The following is a 12,097-nucleotide window of genomic DNA, read 5'->3' as shown; positions in this document are numbered from 1 at the left end:
GCCTACGCATCTTTGCTATCATATAGGGCTAGAAATGATCATTTGGGGTGCGCGGCGCCGTTTTGGCGTATACCTGCCATGAAGTGACATTGTGGTTGATATGCCCCTTCACGTGTACTTCAGGTGGTGATGAGTGATGTGTGCTGTTACGTATACACATTAGAGAAATATAGTTTCGGACAACAAATGAAAACGCCACAGTAGCAGAGACTGAGAAACAAATCTAGATTCGGGTTCCAGTATGCGATCAAAAATCCACTAAATAATTCTCGTATACAACGTTCAGGCACAAAGTCCAAGACGAATACCAACAGCACCAGCCAGTGCAGCACTCCTGACCACCGTATCTCCCAATCACGTCAAATCTAACTCCCAAGTCACACACACACAACTCAATTTGCATACTCGCCTGAGGCTGGCTGGTTCAAACACCCCCTAGCCACAAAAGGAAGAACAAGTACTTTACCCAGATTGCAGCCTCCCGTATCCAACAGCCTCGAACACCAACTACTCACCTACCGTCTCGGGCAGCTGCAAAGTGGCCAAGTGCATCTATGTGTCTGAAGTTTGGTTCCAAGGATGCGTATAAATGAAGTATGCCGGTTCCTTTGTCGATCTCGTGTATCTCCTCCTAGCTATATATCAACAGCGGAGACCCTGAGGTTTTGCCTTGTCAAGCGAGCCCCACCCATTTCTTGCCCTTCCGCAACAATAATACTCCACACTAAGAGAATAAGACAAGACAAGAGTTAAGATGCAGTACCGATTCGTATCCGTCCTTGCTGCTAGTGTATTGGTTGCTGTTACCAGCGCTGCACCCGTGCCTTCAGCAGAGGTTCGTCACCACACCTTCATCATCATATCTTCTCACACACTAAACAACACCAGGCACAAACCTTTGGCATCAGCGATCCTGTAAGCACCATTGACCTGGGCAAGCCGTCCACAGTAGTCACCTGGGGTAAGCGCGGCAACGAGCCCACCAACTCAGACGATGTCCAGCTCGGACCCCCAACAACCGAGATCATCTGGAGCAAAGACAAGAAACGCGCTGTCTCCTTCGGAACACCAAAAGACAGTTTCACTCTGGGAAAGCCCAAGACGGTGGTAACATGGGGAAAGAGGAACGAGCCTGACACCATCGAGAATGGTGTCCCAACGACCGTCGTAACATGGGGAAAAGAGAAACGCGACACGACTACTCAACCCGATACCATTGACTTGGGAAAACCTACCACGGAAATCACGTGGGGAAAGAGGGATACTACTATCAACGGCCCAGCGGACACCATCGAGCTTGGTAAGCCCAGCACGGTCATCACGTGGGGAAAGAGGGATACCACCACCGCCGTCAATCCCGCTGATAGTATTGAGCTGGGAAAGCCCAGCACAGTCATCACTTGGGGCAAGGAGAAGCGTGATGATACTCCTGTATTGGGTCAGCCGGATTCAGAGACGACGTGGAGCAAACGTGAGGCGGCGAAGCCGAAGGACAGCTTTAAGCTGGGTAAGCCTACTACGGTTGTTACTTGGTCTTGAGTGCGAGGGGCGGTTGTGTGGTGAGCAGATTGTCTTCGTCTTGCTGGGTACTGTTCACTGACGACTTAGTGGTTGCCGGATAGTATAATGTTCCTGTCTGTGTTAAGTAGAGTTTGAGAGGGTAGATTCCACCGTCGCTACTTCATTGCTGCTGGTAGCTGGGGTAAAAAACTGTGATATCCGTAAGGCCTTCTGCCTGTTTATTTCTTCCAATATACTTCTGTTCGATAGTCCTTGTGCAGTCGTCGGGTCTGGGTAATCCGTCGCATCGTGTGCATATTGGTAATCACGCTCCGTGAATTCTTTGTTCGATATTGGTGTCGCTATTGATGCACATATCCACTTTTCTCATGATTTCAGCACTTGCGCTCTTTTGATTTGACGTGTGTATGTTCATGCCTTGGCACCGTCTTACGTGATATTCACGCTTCTTCTTACTCCTACTCTTGCTCTTCATGTATGTGCTCTCCTGGATAGCACATAACGTGCGCTTCTTCGAGCTGCATGCACTCCTGCTTCTATCTCGTTTTTCCTAAGCCATCTATGCACGACGTATCTCCCACTCGACATTTGTGATGCTGACTTCCTCGCCAGCCTTCTCGTCGTAGTCATACCATTCGCCATCGGGTAGCTCGATGCCCGAGAACTTTGTGCCTGATTCTATACCCGTCGCAAGGAACTCTCCCTCAGCCTTGAATTCGACAAACTCCAGGCCTCTGCAGTCGAACTCGAGGATATTGATCTTCTTTGGTGGGTCGCTTTGTGGGTAGGAAGCAGGCGCAGCTTTGATATTCGCTGAGTGTTCTCTCTGTAGGCCGTGTCAGTGGTTAAGTGTAGAAAGATGGGCATAGGGCAGAAAGACCTTACAATTCTTACACCTCCAGACAAAGTTGGCTTCACCCTTGCTGCCGCTTTGTTCGTTCATCTCGAAGCGATTTACTGAGACAGGGTTGGGGTGTACTTCGCGACATGACGTGCATTGGACTTTGAATGTGTAGAAAAAGGGCGCGTCTTCGGTATCGTTGGGGCGGAGGTCGGTGACTCTGGGGTTTGTAAGTAATTTAGAGGTGGTACCTAACCACAAGAGACTCACCCGTTCAGTTCTGCTTTCAATGCTAGTGCGAGTACCATGTTGACTTTGGATATGGGCGTTGGGAAGTTTACCGTCGCAACTCGTTGCGCCTCTGGGAGATGCGCCCCGCCCCCACTAGCACTCGAGCTGCTTTCGCGCTAACGTCAAAGGGGGTAAGGCGGCGTTACCGTGCATCGCAGCTTTCTTGCAGTCCAAATCTTAATAACGCATTGCCTACTGCAAACATTCCCAGCCTGTACATTATCGGATTTACGTCACCTTCGCCTCAAAGATATTACATCTGTGATAACTCTCGCCATACTGGTTTACTAGACGGATCGGCAAATTACACTTCAGGACCTTGAATCTCCTTTTCCCAACTGAGACGACTATCGAGCGCAGTTTCCCAAGAAATTATCACACTTACTTTGGCCCTCTCTGCGTATATTCGACTTCCTTGGACGATATCTTGTTGACAACAATCTCCGGCACTGTATTATCTCAACCCCAGATCTTCAAGCTTGACCGCTACTTGCATCTATCCCCATACTATTCAACATGGTCAAATTTTACCCGTCTCTCAACGAGAAACATATTGAGTTCATCTCTAGCCAATCTATATTCTTTGTGGCTAGCGCTCCATGGTCTGGAGACCACATCAACATCTCGCCAAAAGGCCACCCATCAAGAACCTTTTCCATTCTCGGCCCGAACACAGTGGCCTATCTGGATGCAACTGGTAACGGCTGTGAAACCATCTCTCACGTCTACGAAAATGGCCGAGTTACCGTAATGTTCTCTTCTTTTGGACCCTCGCCACAGATTATGCGGCTGTTCTGCAAAGGAAGAGTAGTCGAAAAGTGGGATCCGTACTACGGCCAGTTGCGAGCGAAGATGGCGTCAGAGAACGGTGATGAAGTCGACATTACCGGTGCGCGAGCCATCATCGTATTGAAAATCCACAAAGTCCAGACCAGTTGCGGGTTCGGAGTCCCTCAAATCGGCAGCGGAAAGGCCGCAAGCACGGGAGAAGCAGCGGGCGATGCAATCACCTACGTGGACCACGACCATGACAAGGAAGAAGAGGGCGGTTTCAAGCAGCGGGATACCATGGATAACTGGGCGCGCAAGACGCTAGAGAAGCAAGAACTCGCCGATTACCAGAAACAGCACAATTATCGATCGCTCGATGGTCTGCCGGGCATGATGAGCGCCCGACGATCTCATGATGAGAACATTGCTTTGGAGGATACGAAAGCGTGGTTCAGAAAGGTCAGTAGGCAGCAAGATGCTGTGGCTCTGGGTGTAGGCTTGGGCGTTGTACTAATGCTGCTGTTGAGTCTTGTGGGCGTACTCAGCATCAAGCCGATATTCTTGCAACACATACTCAATGCGCAACGAAGGCAGTTGGGCTTACCGGAGGATTACTCGTGGAAGAGCGAGCTTTGAGGGGCACTAGATTTCACAGCGCGATACGGAAGCTCGAAGCTGCATGGCATAACTTTGGGCACATTCAACGCGGAAGTATAAATTTGACCCATTTGCATTTTATCCCTTTACGTTTCGAGACTATTATTCGTGTTGCTTGCACCGCCACGTGACGTTGAGTGCAGCCTTGGGGTTTCTGCCCCACCCTCCTTCTCAACGCCTGCCTTCTCTCATCTCGCATTGTGCACAAGCACGAATCCATCACACTTTTTATATCGCACCTCTTTTGTGATTACGCATCATAGGCGAGCACGTATATATACATGTAGTCGCATCCAATGCGCCTCCTTCACATCGAAGACGACGGCAGCCTCAGCCTCGGCGAATTCATCGAGTATGCCATTCCGGAGTATGCCATTCCGGAGTATGCCATTCCGAAGTATGCCATTCCGAAGTATGCCATTCTCTCGCATACTTGGGGCAAAGATAGCGAAGAGGTCAATTATCAGGATCTTGTCAATAAAACTGGCAAACACAAGCGTGGTCAACAGAAGCTCCAGTTCTGTGCCGACAAGGCTCAGAAAGATGGATTGAGATACTTTTGGGTGGATACATGCTGCAGGTAACAATGCCAAACATGAGGACTTCGAACACGAGCTAACATATCCATAGTAAGTTCGAATTCTGGTCGTGAAAGGACCTGTAGCGAGGTCACATTATGATGTTCGCTAACTAATTGCTTGCTTGCGGTAGTCGACAAGTCCAGCAGCGCAGAACTGACTGAATCGATCAACTCCATGTTCAGGTGGTACCAAGAAGCAGTTGTTTGCTATGTTCTGCTTGAAGATCTTCCCTCTGAAGTTGCACCGGAAGATGGTTTTCCACATTGCCGTTGGTTCACGAGAGGTTGGACCTTACAAGAACTACTAGCCCCGGAACGTGTGGAATTCTACGATCAGACGTGGGCCTGCGTAGGTACCAAGCACGAACATGCCATGGCTTTGTCTACATTCACCCACATCGCCTATCCTGTTCTACTCTCTTTCCGAGAAATGCGTAAAATGACTGTTGCTGATCGGATGTCGTGGGCTTCCAAGCGGGAAACGAAACGCAAAGAGGATATGGCCTACTGCCTTCTTGGTATATTCGACGTTAATATGCCATTGATCTATGGCGAGGGCGAAAAAGCGTTCCGTCGTCTGCAAGAAGAGATCATCAAACGCAACAATGATCTTAGCATACTCGCATGGGAGAGACCGCATGGTGTGTACTACGGTGTTCTGTTCCCAGCCTTGGCCAGTTCGCCAGGTGCATTCCCATTCATGTCTGCACGCCAAATTAGATCCGCAGTACCCACAGCCGAATTTTCTCTCACGAACCGAGGGTTTCAGGTCACTGGCAATTCCAAGCCATGGTATCGAGAATACCACATGAGAGCGAAAATGCCGACTTATGTCCTTTGCGTCGGAGCTACGATCGAGGCCGGAACTCTTTAGATTGCTCTCCGCAAGCTGGCGCCACGTTTGTATTGCCGTACAGGCAATCTGCTTCTTCGGGAAGGAAAGGTGAATGACTACGATACAGACGCTATGACATGGTCAAAAGGAGGAGATTCGGTCTTTATTTTGACAGACTTGCATCAGCTCGATCATTTTGAATTGCTAACTCCTCCTCGGGACAATGCCCTTCATATACCTGTACAAGAAAACTTTAACATCTCCCGTGTTACTCCAAGATTGTTATGGGATCACTCTGATGCCGTATTCTTAAGGCCGAGACAAAACACTCCCTTTCCAAAATATGAGTCTGTGGTAGCGGTTGAGTTCATCTTTTCTGTCAAGGAGCACCAGGATCATCTAGCCGTTGTCTACCAGAACGTTTCACTAGGTTCATGTCTGCATGTATTCCGGTCGAGGGGAGGACCTTCTGAAAATGTTGCAACGCTTGCTTTATTTGGAAGAAGAGCTCCTGAAAGAGGTATCCTTTGGGAAGACCTAATGATACAAGCACCATGGCTTGAATCTCGGGGCAACTCTATTGTCGTGGAGCTTGGAGGGGATATGTTTCGCGTGACATTCTTCTTGGAGAATGGTGAACTCGAAATCGAACAACCGGACATTGAGCAAGCCGACGCATCTGCAATAGTTATGGTCACGAACCTAAAGTCCTCAGTCGAACCCATTGAGCCTCGAATTCAAAGCACATGAATGTGAGAGAGCTCGAGTATAACACTAAGAACCCTTCTTGCTGACTGAAACCAAGCTGCAACCGCCTTCATTCAGGTGCAATGCCTCCAACAGTGCTATGTTATCCTAGCTAGCGTAGACAGCAACGATTTCCTTTAACGCATATTGCCTGTATGCACTACTCAGATGCTCACATGGCAGTTCAATCTTTCTCCAAATCGCTCGCTGAACAACTCTGACAATCTACTGCAAGAATCTGATGATAAACTGTTCAAAGGTAAGGACATGTACTTGGATAGGACCTAGGTACTGAGAACTTTACAAAAAGAAGCCTGATCGCTACCTGAAGACCTTGCCTCACCTCATCCAAGACCATACCAATAACAACCACAAGTACAATCCCGTCATAAAGAATTAGAATACACAAAAGAAAAAGAACAAGCTAGAAGCAACGTCTGGCACCAAAGCAACACGCCGCAATCGCACATCTCGCTACTCACCACCCTATCACACCAGACAAGGCCTTTCATCCCTTTTGTATACGATCTCCGATCCACCGATGGCGTGTTGGTCTCTTCTTTGTTTCTACATTGGAAACTACGTCGTAACCACAACTCCGACATCACTTTCTCGCTTTGTAGAACATCCATGAATATCACGTCAGACGAAACAGTCGTGCGAAACGTATTCATACCATTTGTACTACCAACAAACCTCGTCAACGCACTATCGTACAAGCCATGTCGCGGCGAAAACCGTATACATTCGATTCATTCGTTCATTCATCTCCCAAGGGTATTCAATTCTCCGCTTCTCCATCGTATCGTAAGAATGCATATACACAGAGCAATCCGCATCGTCCCACATGATCAAGCTCCTTCCACTCCACACGTGCCATCTCTTACAAGAAATACTCTCCGCGGCCTCCACGGCCGGCAGGGACAGCACGCTTATGATCGGGAACAGCAGAGAAGATCTGGAATTCCGGCTTCAGATCCTCGCCTAGATTCATGATAGAAGCGACGTTACCGCAGCGGTAGCAGTAGTTTGGTGCCGACCAGACAGTTACGACGTCTTTGTCTTTGAAGTGGTATTTGTATCCTTCGTTGACCAATTGATGGGCTCGGGCGATGAGTTGGAGACCGTTTACGTGATTGAACTGCAACGTTTAGTATTTGTGGAAAGATGATGGGTGGAGGGGAACATGGGCATACCTCTGAAGACACCTTGTCTCCGAACAACCAGCCTGCACCTCGTGGTGAGACGGCCCATGTATCTACATCTTCGGGATCACTCCATACGAGATCGCAGAAGGCTCCCTCGTGGGGGATCTCTTGGGCGCGGGCTACGACTCGGATCTGGTCCAATGTTCGGATTTCGGGACTGAGACCGCCGTGTACGCAAAGTACTTTTCCGTCGACGATGGCGGCCAGGGCGAGGAAGTCGAAAACTTGGCAGCAGGCTTTCCATACGGAAGCATTGCCGTACTTGGTTTGGCATTCCTCGTAGAAACCGTAGACTTGGGTGATTTGTCTCGACTCGTGGTTTCCGCGAACGAGTGTGACGCGGTCGGGGAATCTGCTACCGTTAATATCGCGAACATATTGACCAAGAGCTGTGCACCTACTTTGCCTTCAAGCACATAAGGAGAGTAAAGGTCTCCAAACTGAAGTACCCTCGGTCGACAAAGTCACCCAAGAAGATGAAGTTCTGTTGGCCGTTTCCGCCCACTGTGTTCTTGGCTGAGTCTGCATCCGATGCTGACCCAATACTGCGCCTGTCGTGTACACTCCTGCTTCGGCCTCGTTCCTCCTCCTCTTCGTCATCGCCCTCTTCATCGCCATCGCCTCCAGGGGGACTTGTAGGCCCAGTGTAGTTGGGGTCGCGCTGGAATCGCCTCTTCATCTTGCGCTTGACTTTGGGATCTGTTATGCTTGTAGGAGGCTCGAGATCGGCGGGGTTAATTGTGCTTGGTAATGTGACTGGTGGTGCGAGGGGCGCGGCAGGAGAGTCGTTAGGCATGCCACCAGCGACACGGAAGAGCTCGAGAAGGTCGTAGAACTGGCCGTGGATATCTCCGCATACTGTGACGGGTGTTCTTACGGGTTGAATATTGGATTCTAGCGGGGATGTGTTAGTGTCATACTTGGATCCAAGTGCTATCCAAGATGCCCGCTACTCATTATCCAACCATCTCTTCTTTCTGATATAGCAACCTCCGTGTCCCATATCACGTACCTTCCATGAGACATTCCTTGACAATCTCACATAGCCGCTTCATGTCTGCCTCGGGCAAGTACTTGCATTGCTTGGCTTGCTCTAGCCATTCATCGGGTCCTGCGCCCTTTGCGAGGCGCGCGGGCCCTGGCTGGGGGACGTCACTGTCTTTCCCCATAATTTAGTCGTCCTCTAACTCCGGGTCCACGGGAGGGGCTCGATGTGGTGCGTTCAAGTACAGGAAGGCGACAATGGCGGCGGAAGGGAGGTAGGTCGTGTGACGAAGGAGGTGCTGATGCGTTCGCTGTAGGGTATCATGGGGTGATGTGGCTCGCAGTGAAAGGAAACACAGTCAGCGAGAGGAAGCCACGTCGTCGGCAGCTTGAGAGGGCGGGTATTGAGGATATGCCGTCGTGGTTGAGGTGTAGTTGAGGTGCGGGTTTCGGTGGGGCAGCTGCCGCCCCTCGGCGCTTGCCGTTGCGCCTGCCATCGCCCACTGTCTTGTGAAGGCGCGCCCGTTGTCGCTGCGTCATTGCCCAAGTCGCCGTGTCTTGACGAGCCACCAAAACAATCGTCGTGTTTGGTACTGCCCTCTTCGGTGACTCCTCCAATGTTCACCCATACAAATCACCGCTCCCTCCCGCACCTTGTCTCCACTCAGCGACACTCGATATAATTCACCAGGCCGAGGGCTACCTCAAATTCAACTACGGTATATAACACGCTCGTGTCTCATAACAACCAGTACTGACAGATAGCGTATAGGGTAGCGATTCGTCCAAGCTGTTCACGACCTCAGCCCGCAACCAAGAATAATCGCGCCCTCCATGGCTCCTCCCCAGACAAATCCCAACGGCGTCCTACCCGTCGCACTCCTTCAAAAGAACCCCCCAGCTCAGACACCCCGCGGTCCCAAGGCTGCTCAGCCTCGCCTGAAGCTGATATGTCGGCGACTTCCTCCAGGTCTCTCCAAGGCCGAGTTCATCGAGGCCCTAGGCGACGAGTGGAAGCTTGGTGCTGGCAAGATTGACTGGATCAACTACAGAAAAGGCAAGGTTTCTACTGAGTATGTCCCTCTTTCCTCTCCTTCATGGACAGCCTATTCATTACCTCAGTGCCGCCAAACCCTCCAAGCCAGCGCGCGCATACATCCACGTTACGAAGCAGGACCATGTCAAGACACTCGGCAACCACGTGCGCGCAGTCACTTTCCACGACGCGACCAAATCATGGCAGGACCCTGCCCTCGTCGGCCCGCCTACGCTCGAATACGCACCTTACCCAAAGATGCCTGGTGGCCGCCGAAGGAACGACAACCGTCAGGGCACCATCGACCAGGACCAGGAATTCAAGGACTTCCTTGAGAGCCTCACAAATCCAATCTCCAAGCCGCCTGCCGCCGAGAACGAAGGCCAGAAGGAGAAGGTCAAGACTACGCCTCTGATCGAAGCGCTAAGGGAAAAGAAGGCCAACAGAGATAAGCCGAGCGCAAAGGCAAATAGACAAGGCCGTGGAGAAGCCAAGGACGACGGTGGTGAGAAGAAGATTCTTGCAAAGCCGGGCAAGGAGAACGCTCTGAATTCGAATGACAAGAATCGTCGGCTGAGCAAGGCTGACAAGGCCCAAGCCACCAAGGAGGCCGTAAAGATCCTTAACAAGGAAGCATCGTCCTCCAAATCATCTGCTGCGACAGCCTCGGCGGACAAGTCTTCTGCCAGCCCAGCACCCGAGCGCAAGCGTGGCAATGTTGCACTCGCAAAGTCAATGCTGCAGCGTGACCTCGGTGTAGGGCCTGCTCCCAACCGTCGCCGTGGAACCAAGCGCGAGGTTGGTACAGCTGCGCCAGATACCAACGCTCAGGCAAAGGAGACCAAAGCATCCGACGACAAGGCCAAAGAAGCGCCTGTCGCACGACCGGCTGCATCAACTCCGGACAAGAACGCCCAGGCAAGCAGAAAGGAGCGCCCAACTCGAGCAGAACGACGCGCATTCAAGGCCAATCAGGGCGACAAGCCCAATGAGAAGGCCAACAGTAGTGATGTGAAGCCGCAGACGCCACTGAAGACTCCTGCGCCTCAGATCCTCAAGAAACCTCAAACCCCGAACCCACCCAAGGGTCCAGCTGCTTCTCGAGCGCCTCCGACCGAGCCTGCTGCTGCCAGAAATAGCCCCGCTCCACCACAATCACAATCTACTCCGGCCAAGGTGGAGACGGCATCCGCTCAAGCGCATAACAATGCCGCAAAAGCAACACCAGCCAACCCCGTGCCTTCGCCTACGAGCAAGCAAGCTTTCCTCAAGCATGCCAACCCCAGCCAGGGCATTACTGAGCCCCTCATCGAAGAAGTTATGAAGACCTTCGGAGGCATTGACAAAGTCGAAATCGACAAGCGTAAGGGCTTCGCCTATGTCGACTTTGCCGAACCCGAGGGTCTACGAAAAGCCATGGCTGCTAGCCCAATCAAGATTGCACAAGGCGCTGTTCAGGTTCTTGAGCGGAAAGAAAAGGTCACCAGGAATCCTCGCTTCAATGGTCCGCCGACTGGACCTGCTCGTGGCGGTACGAGGGGTGGCTTTGCACCGAGAGGTGGACGGGGCGGTCGCGGGGGTGCTAGAGGTGGAGGGCATGTTGGTGCTGTACCTGCTGCGGGTGCTGGCGAGTCTGCTTCTAGTGCACCTGCTGCTGCCGCTGCTGCTGCTTCGGCTTCGGCTCCGGCTCCAGCACCAGTTGCCAATGCCGATGCCGCCACGTGATGGGGGCACCGAATTTGTGTGCCTCAGACACGAGATATTAGCACTTCGACGACAGTCCATCGAACATGACCGCCGTCCATATCGCGGTATCCACTGTATCGATTACAACACTACATGTCTAGGATTGGTCTTCGTCTTGCATAGCCTTCTCCATCATTGATAACAGACTACAGCATATCAGATATGCGCACAAAGAAGTATGCATATGGTGCCGTGGATCATTTGATTAGAAAGTATGATTATACGAGTAAGCGATACCGAATCTGCTACATGGACATGGGTATGAGGCGACGAGATGCAGTGAGAAGTTGGCATGATAAGAGGTTTAGTCAAGTATTTGGAAATATGGAATTGAGATGTGTATATGTCTAGTTGCCTGACACGCTCTTGATCATGTATTTGGTACGACATGGAGTAGAGAGTGGATTGAGTTAGATTAACCTAGACTAGACTAAACATGTCCTTATTACTCCTACCCTCGTGCCTATAATATGAAACATGAAGGAGTGTTATAAAGAGATATAGCGAGCTTTTGGTGCCGTGAGGCGCTTGTCTTTGGTATATTGTAAGAGACGAACGTGAAGACGACATGGAAGCGAATCTTCGATCCTTGAGTTGAGATGAGACGAGAGAGGTAGCAATTTCGTGGCAACAGTAATGGCGCTCTGGGTCTGGCACAACACACAACTCAAACTTCAAGGCAGCAAAAGAAAAAAACAATAACAAGCAGCAAGTAGGAACAAGAAGCGCAATCATGAAACATGTACATTAACGTTTGAAGATGAAAGATTTCCAGCTCTTTTCCCCGTTACATATCCATCTAACTAACATATAGCCCATCCGCATCGTCCTTGCATGTTCCCGCCAAACCACCCAATGCGAATGCAAAACGAACCAGATG

The 12,097-nt window shown here is 50.8% G+C and overlaps 5 protein-coding genes across 5 annotated transcripts; 3 read left to right on the top strand and 2 right to left on the bottom strand.

The window, feature by feature from the left end:
• Positions 1-754: 754 nt before the first annotated feature.
• ALTATR162_LOCUS4491 (uncharacterized protein) lies at positions 755-1,539 on the top strand (the record flags this gene model as incomplete). Its single annotated transcript, XM_043312102.1, has 2 exons — positions 755-835; positions 889-1,539. 2 exons carry the CDS (start codon positions 755-757, stop codon positions 1,537-1,539), a joined length of 732 nt encoding a protein of 243 aa, XP_043168037.1.
• Positions 1,540-2,080: 541 nt separating this feature from the next.
• ALTATR162_LOCUS4490 (uncharacterized protein) lies at positions 2,081-2,670 on the bottom strand (the record flags this gene model as incomplete). Its single annotated transcript, XM_043312101.1, has 4 exons — positions 2,081-2,347; positions 2,407-2,444; positions 2,509-2,582; positions 2,633-2,670. The coding sequence occupies 4 exons, from the start codon at positions 2,668-2,670 to the stop codon at positions 2,081-2,083; spliced, it is 417 nt and encodes a 138-aa protein (XP_043168036.1).
• A 499-nt stretch (positions 2,671-3,169) lies between these two features.
• Positions 3,170-4,060, top strand: ALTATR162_LOCUS4489 (uncharacterized protein; the record flags this gene model as incomplete). Its single annotated transcript, XM_043312100.1, has 1 exon — positions 3,170-4,060. The coding sequence occupies one exon, from the start codon at positions 3,170-3,172 to the stop codon at positions 4,058-4,060; it is 891 nt and encodes a 296-aa protein (XP_043168035.1).
• A 3,066-nt stretch (positions 4,061-7,126) lies between these two features.
• On the bottom strand, positions 7,127-8,620 carry ALTATR162_LOCUS4488 (uncharacterized protein; the record flags this gene model as incomplete). The annotated part of the gene is made up of 4 exons (XM_043312099.1): positions 7,127-7,384; positions 7,440-7,803; positions 7,853-8,345; positions 8,464-8,620. The coding sequence occupies 4 exons, from the start codon at positions 8,618-8,620 to the stop codon at positions 7,127-7,129; spliced, it is 1,272 nt and encodes a 423-aa protein (XP_043168034.1).
• A 649-nt stretch (positions 8,621-9,269) lies between these two features.
• Positions 9,270-11,196, top strand: ALTATR162_LOCUS4487 (uncharacterized protein; the record flags this gene model as incomplete). The annotated part of the gene is made up of 2 exons (XM_043312098.1): positions 9,270-9,508; positions 9,558-11,196. 2 exons carry the CDS (start codon positions 9,270-9,272, stop codon positions 11,194-11,196), a joined length of 1,878 nt encoding a protein of 625 aa, XP_043168033.1.
• Between the last annotated feature and the right edge of the window lie 901 nt (positions 11,197-12,097).

Source organism: Alternaria atra (assembly GCF_907166805.1).
Source record: "Alternaria atra isolate CS162 genome assembly, contig: 23, whole genome shotgun sequence".
NCBI classification, from domain to species: domain Eukaryota; kingdom Fungi; phylum Ascomycota; class Dothideomycetes; order Pleosporales; family Pleosporaceae; genus Alternaria; species Alternaria atra.
Note: the sequence above shows the minus strand (reverse complement) of the source record. Positions and strands in the feature narration are given on the sequence as shown.